This window comes from Excalfactoria chinensis, chromosome 1, assembly GCF_039878825.1.
Source record: "Excalfactoria chinensis isolate bCotChi1 chromosome 1, bCotChi1.hap2, whole genome shotgun sequence".
Lineage (NCBI taxonomy): Eukaryota > Metazoa > Chordata > Aves > Galliformes > Phasianidae > Excalfactoria > Excalfactoria chinensis.
In genome coordinates, this window is record NC_092825.1 from 114,575,615 (window position 1) to 114,599,381 (window position 23,767).

The 23,767-nt window shown below is 44.8% G+C and overlaps 1 protein-coding gene across 4 annotated transcripts in view; it reads right to left on the minus strand.

Annotated features, from left to right (window-relative positions):
- Window positions 1-23,767, minus strand: part of NHS (NHS actin remodeling regulator) — a 248,735-nt gene that overhangs the window by 10,978 nt on the left and 213,990 nt on the right. For 2 of the 4 annotated variants that reach the window (XM_072333650.1, XM_072333660.1), the window contains exons 2-4: window positions 16,763-16,915; window positions 12,668-12,801; window positions 2,156-2,348 (exon numbers count right to left, since the gene is read on the minus strand). In XM_072333650.1, the coding sequence (XP_072189751.1) occupies window positions 2,156-2,348; window positions 12,668-12,801; window positions 16,763-16,915 (480 nt within the window). Of the gene's footprint in view, window positions 1-2,155; window positions 2,349-3,510; window positions 3,667-4,360; window positions 4,424-12,667; window positions 12,802-16,762; window positions 16,916-23,767 lie in introns of those variants that run through there. The other 2 variants (XM_072333642.1, XM_072333669.1) reach the window with 2 other exon arrangements.

The following is a 23,767-nucleotide window of genomic DNA, read 5'->3' on the forward strand; positions in this document are numbered from 1 at the left end:
TCGGGTTCACTGGTACAGTGGTTTGTAATCTTAGGAAAAACAAACAAATCGAAGAAAACAAATTATAAAAATAAAAATCTGATAAAAACCATTTTAATAGCGTATAATTATATAAAACATAATTATACACAGACGTACACATACATATTACACTACATAACAATGTAAAACGTTAAAAAGTAACTTTCTTGTAAAAGTTCTTCTTGAAATCTACTACAGTGAAAAAGAGGCTTCAGACAGATGTCCTGTAACCACCAATGCCCCTGAAATAAGGAGAGGAAGAACTTTCTTTAGTATGGAAGGAAAGTGCCATAAACTCCAACAACGGTCATTTTTAGAAAGTGAACACTTCTTGGGGTTGGGAGAAGCTTAAAGAACAAAACAGAGAAATGAAAGCAAACTCTTTGAAATGAAAAATCAATCAGAACCATTGCTGGGCTTCCAGCAATTGTGAGTTAGCTGAACATGCTCTGTGTGCCAGATGCATGGGTCATCTCCAAGAGGAAAGTGAAAGAGGGTACGTCCTCCCCGTGACGCATACAAATTATTCCCATTAGTGCTAATGAGAATGATACACATAAACATCCAGAAGATTACATACCATTCTTGATCTGTAAAACTGATCGGGAAATTTGGTTCCAATGTATGGCAGGTGGAGTCTAGGCAAAAATTTCTATTACTGGAAAAGTTAACATTGGTCCCATTGGTCTACTGCTGTATTTCTCCTCTGAACTACATTGTGTGACAATAGTGTTGATGAAAAGCCTACATACTAAGGGTCCTATGTGCTACATATGAGGAGTGTCACACTAATGCATTGTGGAAACGTACCACAACGCTTACTTCTTTCTTCAGGGATGTCCATTGGGAGTGCCCAGCCTTCACCACACAGACCATTCAGGTTGCTCTGCTGGCAGGTGGCCTGACCCTATGCTGTCCCCACAGCTTCCCTCTGTGGCTCCTGGCTGCCACCTCCCTGGACAGCAGTGCTCACAGACATCTTCACTGTCCAGGGCAGAGGGGGACCAGGAGTGTCACCAACAGGAATCACCTGGCACATGGCAGTGCAGGACAGATGCCACCTGAAGGCTGTATAGCAAGCAGCCAGACCCAAGCCCCTCGGCTGGAACTGGGGCCATGCTGGGGCGTGCAGCCCTCCTGGCACCATAGGTGACTGGGCAGCCTGTCCTGCAGGAAGGCTGGGAGCTATGGAGAGACACAAGTGGGAGCAAAGTGATGTGACTTCCCCAACATCCCCCAGCTTCTGGAAAAACACTATAAAATATCAGTATGCTGTATGAGGCTAGCTGAAAGCTCCCTGCTTTTCTTCCTGATCGCTTATTTAAAAGTCTGTAAGTGGGGAAAAGTCAGCTCACTTTCTGCTCTTACATTAATCAAACCTTGGTGCAAATTAATAATTGAGGAAAATTCAGATAAACCTTATTTTTACCATAGCCCTCTGGAAGGAGAGAAAGAGAAAAAGAGAAAGAGAAAAACAACCTGATTTTTGATTCTGGAAACAAGTCATCTGTCACATTTAGTCAATGATAAAGCTGGTGCTTACATAAACAGATTCTTCTTCAAATAAATCTAGTAAAATGCATTCAAATGTTACATAAATACAAGAAAATGCCATTACTATACCTTCAGCATAGCTGCATGTAAAGAGATCTCAGAGCGATGGTTTACATGCTACACAGATAATGACTTGCATGTTTAAAGCACTGCAAATAGTAGCCTATATTCTCTAGTTTCTCTTCTGCTACACATGATAATCATATGATTAATTTCTGTGGCTTTCTGCATTATTTCAGTTAGCTACATTCAGAAAGCTACTTGAGGTCTTTGTGAATACAGGCTGCAGGTTATATACACAACAAAAGTACACTGTTTATGCAGGGAACCAGTGTTACATTACGCTGTACAGCATGACTCAAAGTACGGGCCAAATTAATCCTAGATGCAGCTTCAGTGACTTCAGCGGACATGCATGTAGGATGGATTTAGCCCACTGTCCTCCAGCAACTAACCCTCAGGCTAGGTCTTTGTCTACAGACTGTAAAAGCCAGTGACTTCAAACAAATTAAACAGAATAAGTACTTGACCTCCCTCAAACCATGCAATAAATACAAAAAGAAATAGAAGAGATTTGTACCAGTGACATTGATGGGGATAATGCAAGAAGAAATCACTTGGGCATCTTGTTTCATTTTCTCCTCTGGAGTTGGGAGAGGTAGTGCTTTACTCCAATTGGTTTGTTTATCCAGTGTAGAAGGGATATTATGTATTGGATTTTTCGGCCTCTGCCCTAGCATGACATCTGTATCTTCGTCCTCTGGTGGATGGGACTGCAAATGAATACATTCAAAATCAGTGTCTACCGCTCAGGCACGTGAGGCTACTGTTGAAACAAAGCAGGCACACAGATCAGCAATCACTTACAGGCTGCAATGGCAAGCTGCTCTCAGTAAGTCACACAGTACAGGCTGAAATCACACACCGCTCATAGAAGACAGATATCTCGTGCACCCTTTTGAACGTACCGCTCTGCTGGTTGCCCGTGAGGACCAGCCCTTTGTACACATTTGTCTGAGGACAGGCACTGAAAGGCCCGATGCCTTAATAGAGAACCATCCTTGCTCCAAGAAATCACTTGCAATTCATTTTTACAAACTATGGCCACAAGCAGAAAATAAGTTACAGAAATCCAGCGGAAAGCGGCAGGTGTTAGCAGCACCAAGGTCAGGAGGACACCGGCCAAAGGAGATGGGCCGCCACCAGAAGAAATTCCAAGTGTTGTTTAGAAACCATGCACATTTTTACAGCGTGCTAAGAGAAGCACCAGATACAGAAGGTAAAGAAACAGAGAGGAAAGTAAACTGTGTGGAAGAGACACAGATGCTTTGTTCTCCTTCTGAAGCAATAACAAGTCCCTCAGCAGCACCTTGTCCTGCAAAGCTGCTGTAATGCTGCCTACAACAGACAGATTAATCACACTGTTACGTGGCACTAGCTACAAACCCGTTTTGTATTTGCTTTGTAAAAATAATAATAAAAAAGACATTGTTTTGGAGAAATACATGGAAGAAACACCTTTTTCTGCCCAATTCTCCATCCCCTCCCCCCCTTTCTCCATGAGAACACTTCCAGGAGCCGTGACAACTCTTCCCCCAGCCTGGGAAGTGACTCTGCCTCTTTATTCTGTATGAAGAGCAAAGCCTCCTCAGCTGCTCTTCTCCTGCATCCCCAGCTGCTGCCTACCCAGCTTCTCCCTTATGACTTCCGTTTGTGCTTCAGTCTCCAGTTTGTGGTGATTTCTGGCGAAGACAAAACGCTGCGCTCCCCAGCCTGGCAATGTCCAGCGGGCAGCAGGATGACACTGCCTTTGTAGCTCTGCCATCCCTCCCTGGATCCACATACAGCCCAAGGAATGAGCTGCCTCCAGCTCCAGGCAGCAGCCCTAAAAGCATTCCATAACCTAAGGCAGGGTGCGGGAGGACACTCACTTACCTGGCCGGCCTTACCCGCCGACAGCACCCCCAGGTCCTCCTCCCGCCCGCGGAAAACCCTGCTTTCCCACGTTGGGTTTTAGGAAAACATCACAGCCTTCTTTCTCTCTGCAGCTTTTGTGCCGATCCCAGGCAGACGTGAATGGCTCATATAAACTTCCAGCACAAAGGACTTTGTTTCCTAGGTAACTCCCCCCTCCCCAAAAGTTTGATGCATGCAAAAAAGGAGAAAAAAAAAAAAAAAAGAAAAAAATAAAAGCCCACAAAACCCCAAAGGCTGCCCACACACAGCAGACACGGAGGCAGCACTGGCTGCCGGCTCTGCCAGGATAACAATGGAGCGGGGACAAAGCGGGTGAGGTGACCCCACCGCCGGCTCCCGCTGCCAGAGCTCCTCTTTAGCACAGGGCAGCAATGCAGGGTGCCCAGGGAGCAAATGCCCTGGTACTGCTCAAAGGATCCCTTACTGTTGGGAAAGAAAAATAATAATAATAATAAATAATAATAATAAATAAAGAAGAGAAAAAGGGCAGTTGGGCAATAACACTGCGAGAAAAGGAAATGCAGTCACTAATGATAGAGGCTCTGCCTTGCTCCAGGTCTTTAATGGGGCAATTGAATACAAGAGGTGGCTTTGGGGCCATGAGGTCCTGAAACCATTCTGAGGTGAAGAATAAAGGAGGGAAAAGCTGTCGTTATTGTGCCCTACTGACATGAGAAACAGAAGAGGCATCTTTTAGAGCAGTAGAGTTAGCGAGTGAAAAGCAAGCAAGAGGCAGGGTGAGGATCTGGAAGGGAGAAGAGTGAGTGAGACAGGGCTGTCAGCAGAGGATTGCTTGTTTTTCCAGTACCTTTCTACTCCATGGGGTCATGTGGCAACACTCAACTGGGGAGGGCGAACGGGTGCTGTTAAACTATAAGTGTGAAACGTAAAAAAAGAAAAAAAAAATCAAATTAAAAACATGCACAGAGCGTTTCTGGTAAAAGCACATTATTTTTGTCTGGATTAAACTAGTGTCAGAGGCAAAAAACACCCTGACATTTCCACCTCCATTTCCAGCTCACGCTGCTCCACAAATGCGCCCCACCTCACTCAGGTATGCCTACGGAGTTGTTTGGATCCATGTGAAGTCTACGCTGATTTCACTTAATCGGATCAGACGAAACTGTAGTGAAATTGGTCCAAACTCCTTGCACAGACATACTTAAATTGCCCTAAGAATGCCTTGTATTGATCCGGGGAACTCAAACTGAGTACTGCCTGAAGCTGGAGCAATGCAAAGCGCTTCTCCAATTATACTACAAATGATCTATTTTGTAATATCAGGGACTTTTCTTGCCTGAGGTGTTTATAAGCTATGGATATAAATAACGCTGGTCCTGAGGATGATTTAACAAATACATTGTTCACTAATGTCTTCTGTAAACTGTGTGACTCATCCTATCTCCTTGCTAGATTCCAACACCTGTCGCTTTACCCCAGTCCTGTGTGTGTGACTAAAGCCAAGCGAAGCTTCCAAATGTGTGGCCCGTAAGTCCTATAGCAGAGCAAAAAGAGAAAATCAAAAGAGGACTGTTTCCAGCAGACATTTCCAGCAGGTCCTCCAGACCTCTGCAAAACCATTTCTCCTAAGCTGGGAAAATGCCCTTATTGTGGGATGAACACTTTTGCTTGAGCAAGAAAAGGTGTGGGGATATTGAATACGTCAACTAGCTAAGTTTGCTCTTCAGATTGACAAGATTTATTTTTCCTTGATCTTTCTGCTGAGTTTTCAGTTACTTGCTTTAAGTTACCTGCTTTTTTACCACAGCTAAAAGGGTCATGTTCTGAAATTCACCTTCCCCTTGGAGGGTGTCAGAGCTCCCTGGGGAGAGCTGAGATGCATGGAGATCAGCGCTGCTAAGGTGACAAGAGTTCAGAATATGAAAATCTTTTACACCTTACATAAGTACCATAAGGGCCCAGAAGAGTCCCAGTGAGCACACAAAAAGGAGGAAATGAATAGGGATGTCCTGCTCCACAGGCTGCTAAGGGCAAGCGGCTGTGGTAGAAGCAGCAGGAGCTTGGCTTTGGCCTTAGAGAGGGTAGCTACAGGCTACAGCAGACACAAACAATGGCTGACAATCTGTGTCCCGTTCATGCAGGGTTTTTCTACCTTCCTGTATGTTCCTCTGCCTTCCTGACTCCTCCAAGGAAACACTCCCTGGTTACACATACCCACGGACTTGCCCTGATGTGCTGAAGTCTCAGGTCTCTTAAGCACTGCAGGGCAAACTTCTGGGATGGAGACTTTACATGGAGAAACACCAAAAATGGGAAAGGCAAAGGCTGACTTACTAGTGTCCCTTCTTCCAGTCACAGGAACAAGCTCCTGCCATCACAGCAGTGTGACCTTCCACTGTGATCTGACCAAGCGGTCCTAAGGTCACCTACCTACTGACTGACACTGTATGCTGCCCACCGCCGGGCAGCTGAGCACAGTGCCATGCAACAGCCTCGGTGTTTCAATGCCTCTGTGCTTGGGGAGGGAGCAAACTGCTTCTTCTCAAATGTTCTCATTCACTCACAAGACCAGAATATCTCTAAATGTCTTGGTGAACACATAATTAAGCAAGAAATTATTATTATACACCCAAAGCTGTTCTGGTCTGATGGGCAAATCTGCCATTAGGCAGTTTTCGAAGTGAATTTCTTTTGTGTGGGTGTGCTTGGCAAACAGCAATGGTGATAATCAATCTGTTAAACACAAAGCCAGAATACTTTAAATAGGCATTTTTTCTTTAATGGGCTAAGATTGCTTTGAAACCAAACTGGTGTGTAATTGTTTGAATAGGGATTTATTCTGCAGTCACTGACAAATGCGAGCATCTCTATTTTCTGAGCTATCCCATCATGCAGTTGCAGAGGTGACGGTGTGATCCTGAAACTGCTCTGTAGTAAAAATCTTGGTTTCATATGCACGTGATCTGATTTCTCACTGCTCAACAGCTCTTCAGTGTGAAAGTCTTTGTTTTCTGTGCACTGCAACAAAATCATGAAGATGTCCAGGCCTGAGATCACTGCCATGCTTTCCCTATAGGGAAACAGAAAGCAGCACTGCTGCAGAGTAGTTCAGCTTAACCTTTCTTCAGTACTTGGGATGAGATGCATCACTCACAAACATTCGTCCCACTGCTTTTAAGAGGAGCCTAGTTGTACTTGCAGATACCTAAGCTGGGATACATGCATTGCCCTTTTAGCTAATGAAAACCTTACATACCATCAGCGCAGTGGCAAAGAAGCAATTTGACAGTCACAAACATGCCAGCCTGGTAATTTATGGGTCTGTCCTATTTCTTCCTCCACAGCTGGGATCAGGAGGAGGAAAAGAATGGGCCAATGCCACACAAAAATGCCACTTAATTCCACTTGCTTTACATCTTCCAAAGCTTTGAGGTGCCACTTCAAGATGCCTGCTGTCCAGGATCTTCAAGATAAAAAGGAGGACTGCTTTAGGAAGCACTGTGTGTGTTAGATCATGTACCTGGCCTGCCTACCTGATAGTGACAGTGTTACAGTACATACTGGGATTTCAAAGCTAGTGCACAGGACATTTTGGGCACTGCACAGTGGTGGAGTGAAAAGTATAAAACCTGGAAAAAAAGGCTAATTTCTGTTCAGATAATAAAGCTGTTGTGAGAATGCAAAAGTCTTGTCAAGAGCCGTACACATTTATCCTCAATAGGCTTCTCTAATTCATTTGTGGCTGAGGTAATTCCTCCCCCGCCCCCTCAGCACTGCTGTGACCATGTAGGCAGTGTGTTCTCTTTAGGAAATGCTGGCAGCTGAGTCACAGCCCGTGCAGCAGCAGTGCCTGGTGCTGGAGGTGCAGGCAAAACCTGGGTGGCTGACAGCACTGCTCTGTTCCCCTAAGGATAATTTCTTACTCCCACTTTCCATAAGTAACAGCCAACAATAAGCATAAGGGATCAATATTACGTATGACCTTCAGCTTCTACAGCACTGAGTGGTGCATACTGCCTTGCTAGGATGAATAACGTGGGCAGTGTATTAGAATACAGCTTCAGTGTTGCCAAGCTTCATATATGGTTCACTTCCAGCAGCGGACAAAACGCATGCAGGATGCTTACAACCTAAGTGAGCATAGAAATCAGATGTAGTCATTAACAGTACGTCTAGACTTCACATCTGAAAGCAGCCATTCCCATACTGGCAAGGGCAGAGCAAATGGGAACTGCTGTTCAGTCCCACATTCACATGAGCCTGCTCCCAACTCCTTCTTTGGACTTTGGTGCAAGCTCCTTCCCTCCCTTTTTCCCTTTCTCTCCTGTAGAACAGAAAACCTGCTGCTTAAGTAACTCAAAGGAGCTCAAGGAAATGGTGCTGATTTATATGGTGGAAAAATTAAAGGCCTGATAAAAGGCGAAGAAATGCTAATAAAAGATTAGCAGCTTTCCAGTGCTTTCAGAGCAAAGCCAGCTGCTCAATTAGAAATTAACATTCGTACCTACAGAGCATCTTTGTTAGGCAGTCAGCTGAAAACAAGAAATACTTCTGACTGTGCTATTTTTGCTGCAAAACACAACTCCGCTCACCTGCCCGCTCTCAGCATTTCCCTATGATTCATTTTCCTCAGTTTTTGTTTTATCTGCTTGTGGGTGTTTCATTTTATTTGAAGCTCTACAAAATACGATCTGTTAAAGCGCTGACAATCTGTTAATGATTAATGCGCCGCTCCAATGTTTTGACAAGGTAATGACAAAAATAAGATGTGCTTTCTGACAGAAGTCATGCCACACATGGCATCCCAGCAGATGTATGTACAAAACAATAATCCTACCATACAGGGTAGTAGGTATTACACTCATTGCACAAACAGGGCTATGCAAGTTCATTCTGATTAATAAGGTCATAGAATCATAGAACGGCCTGGGTTGAAAAGGACCACAATGATCACGTAGTTTCAACCCCCCTGCTATGTGCAGGGTCGCCAACCACCAGACCAGGCTGCCCAGAGCCACATCTGGCCTGGCCTTGAATGCCTCCAGGGATGGGGCATCCACAGGCCTGGACACAGTACTCCAGATGGGGCCCCACAAGAGCTGAGTAGAGGAGTCTGGTGGTTTTCATTTCTAACAGCTACAGGCAGGATTTGCACACTGAAATTATGTAGTGCAACTTGTGCCTGGCTCTTAACTCTGTTATTTTTTGTTGAGGCTTCATAGAGCTTCAGCACAGGAAGTGTGTGAAAGTTTGTACAAGCAGTTGTGTGCTGCACAGAGCATCCTAAGGCAGACCACAGGTATTACTTTTATATGGCAAGGCGATGGAATAAATTATCCTGTGTGTCATTTTCTTTTCACATTTGGTCTGGATGATGTCTCAGAGAGAGGCCAAACCTGACTAGAAGATGACCCCCTGCTTCTTGTCTTCAGATTTCTGCTCAGAGTGTAATTATGACACTGCACATTGTGCAACTGTGAGTGTGAATTCCCAAACACTGCAGGTTCCTTGCTTGATCTTCCTTATGTTATTATATCAGCTGTGCCACGGGGGGTTGGAGAAATTGTGGTCCCATAGCACCTGCACTCTGATTTGGAATACTGAGATTTTGGAGACACGCTTAGTGAAAACAGAGAAAGGAAAAAAAAAAAAACAACAACTGTGGAGAATATGAAAGAGAGTCTGAAAATGCAGCTGGAATGACACAGCATCTTCACACTCTGCAGCACTACAGGCAGGGTTGTCATGGGAACGTGCGTAAGGAATATTTCCCTCATTTTCCTAAGTCTGTACCTTCATTGTACTTTCCTCTTTTTTTTTTTCCACCCACCCCACCCGCATTGGCAAAAATGCCTGAATGAATGATGCTTACAAATTTGTCTGGTTGTACCGCTGCTCTGTGTGGAGTGAGACTAATCAAGTCAGGGGTTTTTAGCTTGAAAAATGAATGCCTGGGATGAATAGGGAAGTAAAATCATGCCTGAGAAAAACAGGGGGGGCATGGAGAAAGTAAGAAGGGAGACAGTGCTCACTGTTTCTTGTACTCTAAAAATTAGTAGGGATGCAATGGAATTATGAGGCATCGAGTTTGAAACAAGCAAAAGATGTATTTTCATACCGATTGTTAAAGTCACTGTCACAGCAGTGCTGTTGAGGCCAAAGGTGTAAATATGAAAGGGGATTAAGCAAGTCTCAAAATCAATGCAGACCTGTTGTTCCTTGGTGGCTCTTATTCTGTGTTTCATCTCTGGCTCAGCAGCTCTCTAACCAATTTCTGCACAAAACTGCAAGGATATATCATGGGACAAGAAGTGGCATAAATCATGCCCCTTTCTTACACACCTTTCTGAAGGATCCCCTTTTGGTGTCTGGCCTAAATGGATCTTTCATCAGAGAAATCAGAGCAGTTCCACTAACAAGAATATGCTACAATAAAACACACTGTAAACACATCCTGCCAGGGACACAGAAGATCCTGGGACACAAAAAAATCCTAGAACACCATTGTTTCTAGTTCTCTGCTGCTTCATGACAACCTCATCTTATGGTGGAGTAGTTCAAAATGGCCTTCCAGACACCTTTACCTGCCATCATCAGTCACTTTTGGACTTTTAATTCATTTGGTCTTTCTCGGAATTTGTGGGACTGACTTTGGCACCTTCCTACAGACAAAAACAGCTAGCTATGCTTAGAAGTGAATCTTCACCAAATAAAGTTAATATTCTCTAAGTTTACTAAGCAATATGCAAGATCTTTGGAAAAGCACATTGATGCTTAATTGGCAGCAATAAAAAGAGACGACAAAATATAACAATTTGGAAACCTCAGCTGGTCTCAGACGTGGGCAATCTGTTACTCGGTAGCTTTTAGTACTGATAGACCTCACAGTTCTCACAGTGGTAAATGAACATTACTCAAAGTCAAGCCACTTACTTCAGTGTTTCAATGTACACGTTTAATGCAGATGCACAGTTTGGAAAAGTCAAACTCTGTAGCTTAAACATTTCCCAGCTTCTTGTTGACCACCTTCCTAATTTCTAAGAAACATAGAAAGGGGGGTCTACTCTCCTCTCATTTAGCGATTCTTTTACCAACACCTCCCAATGCATCAGAAAAGTGGAATACAGAATAGACTGCTGTGCCACACGTAAGAATTCCTGTGGGACTTAAACATCTTTGGTTCATTGACGAACAGATGATACAATCAACTGGCATCAGATATCAAACACTTCCAGCAGCCCCTGAAGCATATACACATTTGCAGATGCCAAAAAGCTTATGCAGAAAAGGGCAGGTTAGCCAATAACAGCACACTCAATTTTCTCTTGTAATGATGTCATTAAGTCATAAGGGTTGGCACAATATCAATTAGTTATTCATTGTTGCAGTATCTTGTAAAAATCTCTGATCGACCTTCTCCCAGACAGAGCATTCACGTGCAGTTCCATCTTGCCTTATTCTGCCTAGAGTTGCCCCATGAACAAGGAGTTCTCTAAGAAGTGAGTCAAGGCACTCTGAAATATTCTGGCTTTGGAATATTTGCGTTTCTCAAAGTAGAACATTTCCAGATGCCTTGAAACCCATAGGACTACAACCTCCAAGTCAGCACTTGTTTGTTCCTCCTTCGGGGACCATCAAATCTGGTTGACTTCCAAAATAAGCCCCAGTATGGGTGGGCACAAAGCATAATGTTTCCCCTCTTGAAAAGAAAGAAGTGGCCTTGCTGATAAAGCCAAGACATCTGCATTCAGCATGACTTAATTCTGCCATCTAATACAGGACTCAGAGGGTTGCTCACTATTTATTATTATTTTGTGTTACACAGATGGAAGCAATGTCTAAAACGCACTGGTTCCAAACACAGAAAAGATTCAGGCCTTTCAACACTGAGTATGCAACTTCAAAAAACATGACTTGTTCTCCATCTGATACTAACTAAGAGAGCTTTATGCTCAGTATATTGTCCAAACTATTATCTGTAACTAATTCTGATCCTTGATGTGGGGTCACCTCTCCCTTACCTTTCAATGACCCTGTAACAGCACTAGCTTTGATGATGACTTACAAAGCAAAAGAATGTATGCCTGTTTCTCCTTTAAGTCTTCCTTTTCAATTCTGTCCATTAGCATTAGAAAATCTTCTTTCATTTGACTCACGGGGCCTGCAAATTTAGCCAGTTCAAAGCCTGCAGTGATAGTGATGCTGTCCTTGAAATTCTCCAGGTAGACAGTCAAAAAGTCAGAATAGTCAAATTAATTGAAACCTTATTATGCATTTCATGCTTTAAAATGAGAAACAGAACTCTCTGGACTGATTAGCTCAAGTTTTGGTTCCTGGGCAGGTGCTTTACATTGTGACTTCTTTAACATTACAGTATTTCCATGTGCTTAATAGAATGGATTAGGGTGAATGTACCTGGATTTCTAAGTTCAGTTGGTGACAATCCAGTCTACATCTATAATGTCCTCGTGGCTGTGATATCTCTGTAGATGCCATTGTCCCTATGTCTGCACACATAGATCTGTCCCTACACTGAGGGCTGGCATCAGGCAGACACATCAATTACAAGACAACCCAGGTATGACCCACTGAGTTTCAGCAGGTTTGAGGAATGCACTACCTCTTAGCCTAACACAGAATGTAGCAGTATCACACTTCTGCAGGTCAAGCACCCAGACATACAGAAGTACCACTGCCCACAGAAGCATGAAAACTAGTTCATATAGAGAGGTGCTGCTGAGCCTCTCTGCACCCGTGCAAGCCTCCTGCTGGTCCTCAAAGCCCATGAGCTCTTGGCTACTGGTAATGACAATTTCAGGGCTGAAATTACAGCGCTTCCTAAAATGACAGGAGAGTTCAGGAAGTGTTGCCCAAGGCAGGAGCAGAGAACATGAAGAGCTGTGGAGAAGCATCTGAACAAGTGTGTATGTATGCTGGCCTTATGTGAAATGTAAGGTTTCTCAGTGGAAACTTCCACCCTGCGGCTGGCTGCTGGAAGCTGCTACCTGATCCATGTTATGGGTGAACTGCTAAGACCAGCAATGTTGTGCCTACACATGCCTGGGGAACACTTCTTAAGCAGTGTCATATCTAGGTCCCACAATGCTAATAAAATGTTTGTGTGGGATATCTATAGCATAGAAGAAAGACTTACTGGTAGAAAGTGCCGGTCCTTTATCGCTTGTCTCTTCTGACTGCAGACTGCAGGGAAGGGAGGAAAGGGGGGAGCCACCACAGAGATGGGCCCTTGGACTTTTTGCTCTCTGTTATCAGCTCGACTTCGATGTTCTGTTTTGGAGGAGAATAAAGAGAACGTGAGTTTTTCAGAGCACTAAAAACATAAACGTCTCTACTAACTGTGCAACAGAGCTATGAAAAGAACATGAACTCCAAAGCTGAAGTTCTTCCTCTTCTCCAGCAAACACTACTGATAATCCTCAATGAAGATGACGGGGAGAAGCACTTAGTGGACTCCCAGCCCCTTGAAGAGCACTGCCTATACACCCAGCATTACAGAATCACACGGAATGACAGAATCACAGGGACTGGAAAAGACCCCTGAGATCATCTAGTCCATCTCTGTGCTAAAGCATGTTCCCTACAGTAGGTTGTAAAGAAAAGTGTCCAGGCAGGTTTGGAATATCTCCAGAGAAGGTGACTTCACAACCTCTCTGGGCAGCCTGTTCCAGTTCTCTGTCACCCTCACAGTGAAGAAGTTCTTCCTTATTTTTGTATGGAAAAATTCCAGTTTGTGCCTATTGCCCCGTATTCTGTTGCTGAGCACTTCTGGAAAGAGTGTGGCTCCATACACAAGACTCCCACCCTTCAGAAATTTATAAGCATGGATAAGATTCCCCCTCAGTCTTCTCTAGGAATAACAACCCCAGGTCTCTCAGCCCTCCCTCATAAGGAGGGCTCCAGGGACCCTCATCAGTGTGGACTCCACTGGACTCTCCAGAAATTCTCTGTCTTTCATAGTAAGACATAGAACAGGACATAGCACTCCAGATATGGCCTACCAGAGTAGAGGGGGAGGATCATGTTCCTTGACCTACAGGCCACTCTCCTTTCAATGCATCCCAACATACCATTGGCCTTCACGGTCATGAGGGCACACTGCTCACTCATGGTCACCCTGTTGCCCACCAGATACCCACATCCTTCTCTGCAGAGTTCCTTTCCAGCAGGTCATCCCCTAACCTGTAGTGATGCATGTGGTTATTCTTCCCCAGGTTCAGGACTCTGTACTTGCCCATGTTGAACCCCCCTCTCCAGGGAATCTAGGTGTTGTTGAATGACAGCACTTCCTTGTGGTGTGTCAGTCACTCCATCACTCCTCCCAGCTCTGTACCATCAGCAAACTTGATGAGAGTGAAGTCTATCCCATCATCTGGGTCACTGATGAAGACGTTAAACAAGATCAGACCCTGTAACAATCCCTGGGAACACCAGGCCTCCAACCAGACTCTATGCCACTGATCACAACCCTCTGAGCTTTGCTAGTGAGTCGGTTCTCAATCCACCTGACTATTGATTTATCTATCCCACGCTTCCTAAGCTTACCTACCAGGATGCTATGGGAGGCAGTGTCAAAAGCCTTGCTGAAGTCAAGGTAGACAGCACCCACTGCTCTCTCCTCTTCTACCCAGACTGTCATGTCATAGAAGGTTAGTCAAACATGATTTCCCTTTGGTGAATCCATGCTAACTACTCCTGATAACTTTCTTTTCTTCTACTTGCTTTGAGATTGTATCCTGAATAAGCTCTTCCATCACCTTCTCAGAAATGGGGGTGAGGATGACTGGCCTGTAGTTTCCTGGCTAGTCCTTCTTGCTCTTTTTGAAGACTGCAGTGACACTGCCTTTCCTCCAGTCCTCAGGAACCTTTGCCATTCTCCACGACCTTTCAAAGATGAAAAGAGAGCAGCCTGGCATCATCGCTTCCATGAGCTCCCTCAGCACACATGGCTGTATTCCATCCGGGGCCCATGGACCTGTGTGAGTTGAGTTTCCCTAGATCACCTCTGACCAGATCCTCCTTGACCAGACTCTCACCTTAGCAGTAAAGACTGAAGCAAAAAAGGTGTTCAGTAACTCTGCCATCTCAGTGTCCTCTATTACCAGGGCTCCTACCTCATTCAGCAGCGGGCCCAAGTTTTCTGTAGTCTTCTTTTTGCTATTTATATACTTAAGGAAGCCTTTCTTGTTCTTGACCTTCCTTCTCTTAAGTCTTCCTTGTTGCATCCTTGCCTGCTCTGACAGTGTTCCTATACTCCTCCCATGTAGCCGGATCCCATTTCCATATTCTGTAGATCTTCTTTTTCCATTCGAGATTTTCCATGAGATCCTTGCTCATCCATGTGTGTCTCCTACCACCATTGCCTGATTTCTTACCCTTAGGCACCCGTCTTGAGCTTGGAAGCTGAACTCACACTGAAGAGGACTTTATACCTTTAATTTCAAGTGATAAATGAGCTGACTTCTAAGTGCTTGGGATGCAAAGCCTGATTCCCAGTGAGAACCTGTAGCTCCTGTTGCTTTGGAATGTCAAGATGTGAACATCTGCATTCTAGCCCTAGAAAATATAACTTCTGAGGAGAAGGAAGGAAACATAGCCTCAGGTAGTTCTTCCTTCCCTTTCTTGACATCATGAAGCAATTCTGTGGCCCAGCGTGGAGGAGTCCATCCTGAAAAAGTCACAGTCACTCTATTCCTGGCCCAGAGGAATCTTCTTCCATTATGGGCTCACAATATCCATCTTTCTTTGAGCATCAGTTCCAAGTCTCTAAAATTTTTCATGTGAATGGGGGAATGCTTATGGATTTCCTACCTCTAATTTTAGGTGAAAGTTAGGTGAAAGGTAATCAGTGTTTGCACAGAGTGCTGCTGGAAGGGGATGATGTATTCACCTCATTCATATAGCTATGGTCCAGCCAACCGTAGCTGGTCTCCTGATCTAACGTTTAGTTAGAATTACTCCTGGTTAAATAAAGAGATTGCAAAACTCTAACAGAAGAAATAGAACAGAGACAATAAATATATTCAGGTTAAAGTTCAGATTACAATTTCATTCCGGTAAGTGTAATTATTTAGAAAATAAAACAGAGCAGCATGACAAGCTGCCTGCTAAACCTGCACATCTGCCTTAGACAGGCAGGATGGGCAGCTGCTCAAAAGAGCTGCTTTGAAGCAAAGAGGCATTTTCGGCCACTGCCTTCACACCAATGTCAGGCTTTCTGTTGCCCACCAGATGGCAGGCAGAGATCAGCCTGATGCTGGGACGACTGCAAAGCTGAGCTGCTGCGGAGAGAAAAGCTCACCCCTGTTCTATTTGAGCACTGCAGTCCTGCTTTATTGCTCTTTGCAGTGCTGTGAAGACATGCTGCACCTTCAGGATGGTACTGAGCTAAACTCTGTGGAAAAGTTCATGTGTGAGAATTAGTTGGAACATTTCATCCAGCTAACAGATGCTTCACAGATCCCAGTAATTATTATTATAACCCAGTAACAATGATACATGGACAAGGCAATGACAGCTGCTTGTGCAAAACATTTCCAACAAGGGAATCTGCAGAAGAACATTTAAAAAGTGACCTGCGTGGATTTTCTCCTTTCTTATGCTACAGAAAAAAGGTACAGCTGTCTGCCTCCAGTTGGGAATTTTCCCTCAGTTAGACTGCAGGAGAAAGCCAGACTTTTCCCATCTTTTGCCTTCCACTGGTTTCGCTCAGCAAATCACCTTTATGACAGGGATTCCCCTCCCTCTCTATAGGTGCTCAGCTGCTACCCAGAAAGGATGCAGCCCTCCTCCAGGCCCCATATTGAGCTTACAAGCCCCATGCAGGCAGCTCAGATTCTGTGGAGACTCTCTCATACTACTAGACTCCAGGTTTAGCCCCTGGAAAGTTAAATTGTATCTATCCTGGGATACTGTTTAGCATGTGGTTAGCAGGAGATAGCGGCCCTGTTAAAACACTCAGTTCCCCATCCTTTGTCAGTGAAACAAATAATTCATACTTGCAATGCAGAAATATTTATTTCAACAGAATTTAAGAATATAAAATGGAAGAGTAAAAAGTTCATTTCAGAACTCCTCCGGTAATCATAAACAAGCCAAAGAGGACATGAGCCTTCTGTAGGTGACAAAACTTCTTCACCTTAGTTCTCAAACCAAGTGCTATATTCTCAGGGAAGCATGGTGCTTGAGCCCTTCTATGCTGCCTGGAGGGCATGCATGTAGCAATACCTACCTCTGCGCAGGGCTCGAAGGTGCTGCTTGGCGTGGTGGTGCAGCTCCTCCACACACGGAGGTCTGGTGGAGGGGAGGAAGATATTTCTTTGCTGATGCCAAGGTGCCCGGTAATAAACACTCAGTTTGCTCTCCGCATCCAGGTTGGAGACGGCTGTAGTAAAAGAGAAGAGCCCCAGGTAAGACTCACAGCACTGAATGCATCAGTCTAGCTGAAAAGCAAAGGGTTTCACTTGGAACAGCAGTGCCAAAAATGAGCACTGGGGATGTTATGGCAGCCCTTATCCCACCAAGTAGCAGTGATTTTTATCTTCTCCATATTGCTGTACCACATTATGCCACTTAGCATTTAGATAATGACTTTTTTACCAGATCACAGATGAGTGTAAAGGAGGCAAGCAGGTGCAATGATACAATATAGATGTTGAATGTATGCACTAATTGGCTGATTCTATAGACGCCAAAATGAAAATGCAAAGAAGCCACACAACATTCCCACAGTGACACTTAGAGCAAAGGCAGCAAGAAGCCTGCATCTCCAGTCTACACTCTCCCCCCTGCCACTGTACTCTGCCACTACATCATGTTACACATGGCTAACTCCTGACACAGGTTGCTAGCTCATTGCCTTCCCATGCAGAACGCCCAAGATTAACTGCCTGTCCTGCTGAGTGCCGGCAGCTGTCACCTATCAGAAGGGATTGCTGTAATGCACACGGACTTTTGAGGGACAGGGAAACTTCAGTTTGTTGAGTGAAATCTCCTAACTCTGTCTCTGAAAGTTCCATAAAAACACTTCAGGTTTGAGAGGCTTCCTCTCTTGGAGATGTTCCTAACTCTAGCACATCCAGCATCCTAAGGGACAGGTAAGGAGAGATGTGAAGGATGCCCTGCCTGGCCACCACACTTGTCTTCAGGAGTCAGTAGGTGAGTGCTTCACTGTCACTAGCTGATTTTACATTTCCTTTGCCCCTTGAGGGTAAGGAAGCACTATTCCTATTTTACAGACAAGGTACCAAGACACAAAGGGACTTGCTCCTAACCCACCCAGGAGCCACATGACCTCCATGCGAAACTCATCTTGGGACAAGAACTGGGAAGTACAAGTAGTAGCACCCCATGCATTCCGTCTGTCACTCAGGGCATGTGATATTCACAATCACAAATTGCACCCTGGAGGCTAATGAAACAGCAGACACAAGCAGTTCCTTCCTATCCCCAGAAAAGGTCTGTCTAGACGGCAGCTCTTGTAGTTGTCTGTGACAGAACTAAATAAGTGAGCGGAAAGTTTCACTTACTTAAGAGCTGTTCAGACATTTCATTAGAATAGAATAGATTTCACTGCAATATTTAACTTGTAGAAAGCTCTTCTGGCTTTGGCAGCAATGTTTTACAAGTAAGATTGAGTGGGAGTTGGATTAACATACTTTGTGTGAGACTTAAAGATGAAACCAAGCTAACACAATCCCACTACACGCTCACTGTGGTAGACAGGCACTGCTATTCACAGAAGCAGCAGCATGGCCATGAGCAGACAAACCTGGCAGAGCTGTAACAGTATGAAAATGATGAGCAAATACATTGCTTGTTTCCAAATCGTACAATTAGAGTCATTAAAGTCGGGAAAAAAACCCAAAGATCATCTAGTCCAACTGTCTACCAATACTGCCCACTAAACCATGGCCCTAAGTATCACATCTACATGTTTCACCTCCAGGGACAGTGATTCCACCACCTCCTCAGGCAGCCCGTTCTACTGCCTGACCATTCTTTCGGAGAAGTTTTTCCTAATATCCAATCTGCAAAGAGCAGTCAGTGATGTGCAGCACCCTGTGCCACAGCCCCAGAGCTCGCACATCTGTGTGCCTCCTTCTCCTGCAGGAACTCTGACTCACTGTGCCAGGGAATATGCCCCACTGACACCATGACAGCAGAAATATTGTATAATACGCACTGAACCGAACAGTCCTTTAAAATATTGAAAAGCTGGAGTGGATTTTCTAAGCAGATCAGAATAGAAACTTCAAATTGCTGGCAAAAAGAGCTGGCAAAGATGCTGTGAGGGGATGAATGGCCTCCTACTGTGGTGCGGGGGGAATGAGAAGTGCTGGGTAAGGCAGAGGACAATGCTGGCCTTGGGACGAACAAGAACAAACCTATGCAAATGCAATCTGGCTGGATGCTGGAGAACATATCCCAGCCTCAGAGCAGCGAAGCTCTGCAACCACCTCTCAGCAAGGGGCAGAAGAGGAAAAGCCTCCCAGCAAGTGATAGGGCTCACATCCCTCTGGAGGGAGGCTAGATGTGACTGACTGCCAAAAGTGGGCCAGCTTCCTATTCACCCTTTCTGGCTGTTAATCCCATGCTCCTGCACAGGCACCCAGCCTGTCCCTCCTGTCTGGGCATAGGCCCCAGGCATTGCTGCCAGGGGACAGAGCAGGATGTGGGCTTCCAGGGCCACTGGACATCTTACTCAGGGCACAGGACTAGGTCTCTTGTTTCCATTCTGTTAAATGGGGATAAGGTATCTCTTTCAGCCAGCACTTCCTCTCTCCCAGTGATTTGCACCATAGGCTGTCTGTATAAGGCCTAGTCTGCGTGCACCTCTACCCCCTGAGCATCATCACAATAGGCATAGTAAATAAACTGACACAGAAAGCGTAAAGCCACAGCCTTTAAATTATTAACAGCTGGACACCAGAGTGAATGAGCAAAGAATCCTGCAGAGACAGAGGAAAAGCAGCATTTCAGGCATCAAATGAAGACTGTTAATATATTTCTAGTGTGCGCTTTGATCAATTTAGAATATACAAGTGAATCATATAAACTATCACGTTCATTTCATTCTCGAGCTAAAGTAATTGTTTTTTTGTCTTGTGGGATGGCAGAACGACAAGAGACCGTTTAAATGGATTCTCCATTACATTTTGTGGATCCATTAACGTTGGCTGGTTTCCTGACAACCAATGTCAAACAGACATACACTAATGGCTGCTCTCATGAGAAGATTTTCACCGATTCCCAAATAGCTGGTTTCTCAACGTTGATCGTATTTATCGGTTTTAAACTCTTCCTGTCCTCACATCCTCTTGTTCGCTCTCCCTCCCTCTCTCCTCTAACTGAGCAAACAGAGAATCCTGCTGCAGCAGAGCTGCACGTGGATGCTTGAAGGTTGCACGGCTTTAGTGCACTCAGGCGTGCTTGTTCTAATAATAACACCACAAAGGCCAAGCAAGAAAGATTTCTGCTCCATTTATTTCATAGATTCAGGGGTTCCCCTCCCAACTCCGTCTGCTTATCTAGACGTTCACCTTCCCCCCTCCCCAGTTCCTTCTGCTTCTCAACTTACTATTTCTTTCCTTATTATAGTTGCCATTAGGTGCCAGGGAAAAAATAAATAAATAAGAGCATTCTCTGGTTCAATGAAAATACAATTTGGTACGTGAAAAAATGAAGATCCTGAAGGGGATTTCAGTAGAGAATGAGGACATGTCCCATGTGCTCAGGGACAGATTTCCCAGAGCCATCACACCACAAACCCTTGCATAAGTAAAGCCAAACCAGTGGTTGTCACGTTCTCAACAAAGTGCTTTGGTTCCAGCACAAATCAAATCAAGGAATAAGTAGTAGCAGAGTAGCAGCAGGATGCTCTTGAAGGTGGGCAGCTGCACCTTGCCAGGTGCTCGCTGAGAAGCCCTCGTCCAGCACAGAGGTGGCTCACCTGCCATGGTAGCAAACACCACATTGTCCAGCCACTTCAGGTCAAAAAAGGCGACTGTTTTTTTTCATTCATTAAAACAAGAAACCTGTGCATAAATAGGCCTAAGACAGTTGCAGCAGTGGCAGTAGGGTTCATCCTAATCAAACTCTTCCACACTGGCTGCACGGGTTGTCAGTGAGCTGCTGTCTTCTGAGTCTGTGTGCAAAGCATGCAAGAAAATTAATTCTGAGCAAGACTGGTTCATCGCGAATACTAGATAATCTAGCAACACATCCAACTCCATCATGCATATTAGTGCATAAATGTTTCATTGAGGCAAGTGCTGAGTCTGATGTGAATTTTATTTATAGCTCTACATGTCTCGAATGCATATTCCCCTAAGAACTTGTGTCTCTGCTGTAAAATCCATGGGGTTTAAGCCTGTAAGGCTGATAAGAACCTACAGCCACTCTGCTGCACTTGTCCCACATTCCGTGCAATGTATCAGCAAGCTCAGCACTTTCCAAGTGGCTCCCTCTTTGCTGCACCACAGTGATGGCGCAGTGAGCATCTGGGCTTACTAACAGGGACTGGTGCCTGGAAGGACAGACCGGAGCACCTCTGCAGTGGGATAATCTGTATTCTACACCCATGCATGCACCCAAATATATTTCCTGGTCTTGACCTACCTGCTAACTCAGACCACATCCCCTAGAGCTGCAGATAACTATTTGGATCAGCCCCCTTTCCGTCACATCTTTATTAAGGGCTCAGAAATGCCTGTGTGAAGGGGCTTCTTCTCCTTGCAGATAAGGCTCCTGGTCTTCAGCATTTCAGCCTCCCAGCTGAGCAACATTACCTTACTCTAACTCCAGCATCTATAAACACAAGCATGTGTATGCACACAATGTCCCTCAGACCTCTGGAGTCAGAAATGCATCCTGATGGCTTTGAGTTAGTTCACCCCAGTGAGAGCAGGATTTCATCCTCTCTTCCCACCAGAAGGAAGCAATACTTTCTGTACACATTAGTGTGAAGCAGTGTGATGGCTTCTCCTTCTGAAGCCCTTGTACTGGGAATGGCATGAGGTGATGGGAATGAGATAGATGCTTGGCCATACAGCACCATGGGGACTGTGTTAGACCCTGCCCTATTCTTCTGTTCCCAAACAGACTGGTGCATGGCCCAGCAGCACCAAGGCATAGGAGGGCCAAGGCAGGTTGCACCAGAGCCTGGACAGGGCTTCTTAAACACACTTCTCTCAGAAGATAAGAGAGAACCAACTCACTGAAACAGGAAACCACATGCCAGAGCCCCTGCCTCCTTTTCTTCACCACTCTTGTGCATCTTTGGTGTTTGTTCAGTGTCAGGATGGAATCCCCTCATTCTCTATTACATCCTTCCCACTTTCCTGGTATATGTACTCTGACATTCCTGGGAGCACTATTCAGTGCAGCTATTTCCCTTCCAGTCTTCCCAGTGCCCACTGCCTACTGGACTGATCCCCATTCTTAGAGGGTCTGCTTCTCGATTACTTCTCAAAGCTGGCACAGCTGTATTTATATGGGCCATAAGTGCCCATGAAAGCAGGAAGGGAGACACAACAACACAAGATAAGCCTTTGGCTTCAAAGGGGCAGCAACAGGAGCACAATTGTTATTCTGTTCCACGCTCACGGACGGACAATTTGCAAGTTTTTCAAACTGAGGCAGAAAGGCACTGACAGCAGAAACTACCCAGAAAGACCACCATCTTTTATACTCTTTGTTTTACTCCTTGCCAGTACTTTGAAACACTGCACGTTTCGACCACAATTTCTTTAGTGCATCACTGTGACATTTCTCTGCCTCCAATTATTCCATACATGTGGAAATGACAGCTATTCAGGAGGAAAAAAAAAAGGACAAGTGGACAAAACCCCATCCGTCTTCAGCATTGGGTTATTTGGGAAGGTGAAAACATTGGAAAGTGTATGATTTAGATGTCATTTTCATGTGCAGATCCTTGAATTTTGCATTTACCTGGTATTCGGTTAACTGGCACAACAAACTGACACAATTCAAGAGGGCTGGGAAGTCTGTGATTCTTATACACGTAAGAAGATTATACCGTTCAGCAATATGCACTTGTGTGCAGAGTGCCACATTGCTAATCCCATTCTTGGCTTTGCTGCCTTCAGTCACTGTTGGCGGTGTTTGAACATATTTTTAACTGCTTTCCCCAACTGTCAAATAAGTTACAGTGGCCAGATTGGGACTTGTTATTCCAAAGTCTTTCAAAGCTGTCACTGCAGGATAGACAGTAACCTCACAGAAATGCACAGTATTTTTTATGTTTAAGGCTTAATTCCTGTGTAGCTTCTCTAGCCAGTGATTTCTTCTTCTCCTTTTATTCCTGTTCTCCAGTCTGTGCTTTCCATTGCCTCTAAGAGTGGTTGGGAAAGAAACAGCTTTGTGCTCTCAGCAACAAAACAAGAGCAAATGTAGTTCCAGACAGAAGGTTTCTGTTGGGGGTTTTGTTAATAGAGTTGCCCTTCTCACCCATAAGCCAGACTGGAGAGATGAATGGCATTTTTATCCTAGGTGCACGTGTCTCCTTATTAGACATCTCCATGAATATATGCAATTGTGCGTATGCCCCTACCACATTCACACCAGACTCTGCACCGATAAAATCCCCCCCAGTGTGCATCCCATCTAATGCAGAGTGACAGCAAGCACTGGAGGGAGTGCAACACACTTATCTATTAATAAACAACCGAAATGTTCAATAATGTATGCGTAGCCATGGTCCTTGTTCTGCCACAGTAGCAGAAAGTCCATCAGGGAAAGCAGGTTAGTAAGCGAGAAACAAAATTACTAATCTGGTCTGGCTCTATTCCCAGGGCAGCTAAAGACTTATGACTAGACAAAAGTTTTCACAGCTGCGCACTTGGATGCATGAAATTAAACATTTAACTGAGTTCTACTCCTTCAGAGACCATGACCCAGCTGGTCACTCATGCCCCAGATGAGTGGTTCTACCAGAGAGTAAGTTTGAAGTGATACAAAAAGCAGCATCAGAGTTGCCTGCAGAAGTATGGTACAAAAGGCAGATAGCACCTGAGTCCTGCTAGTTTGAGGTTACGGGATCTAATGGCAGGGCTGGCACGCTAGCAGTAGGGTTGACATGACATCAGACATGCGCATACACACATATATGCATTCGTGTGCACACACATCACAGCATGCCACTAACATCTCCAAACCTCAATCCCATGTTCTTCATTAGCTGAAAGCACTTCTTTCAGTTTGAAGCTCTTTCAGC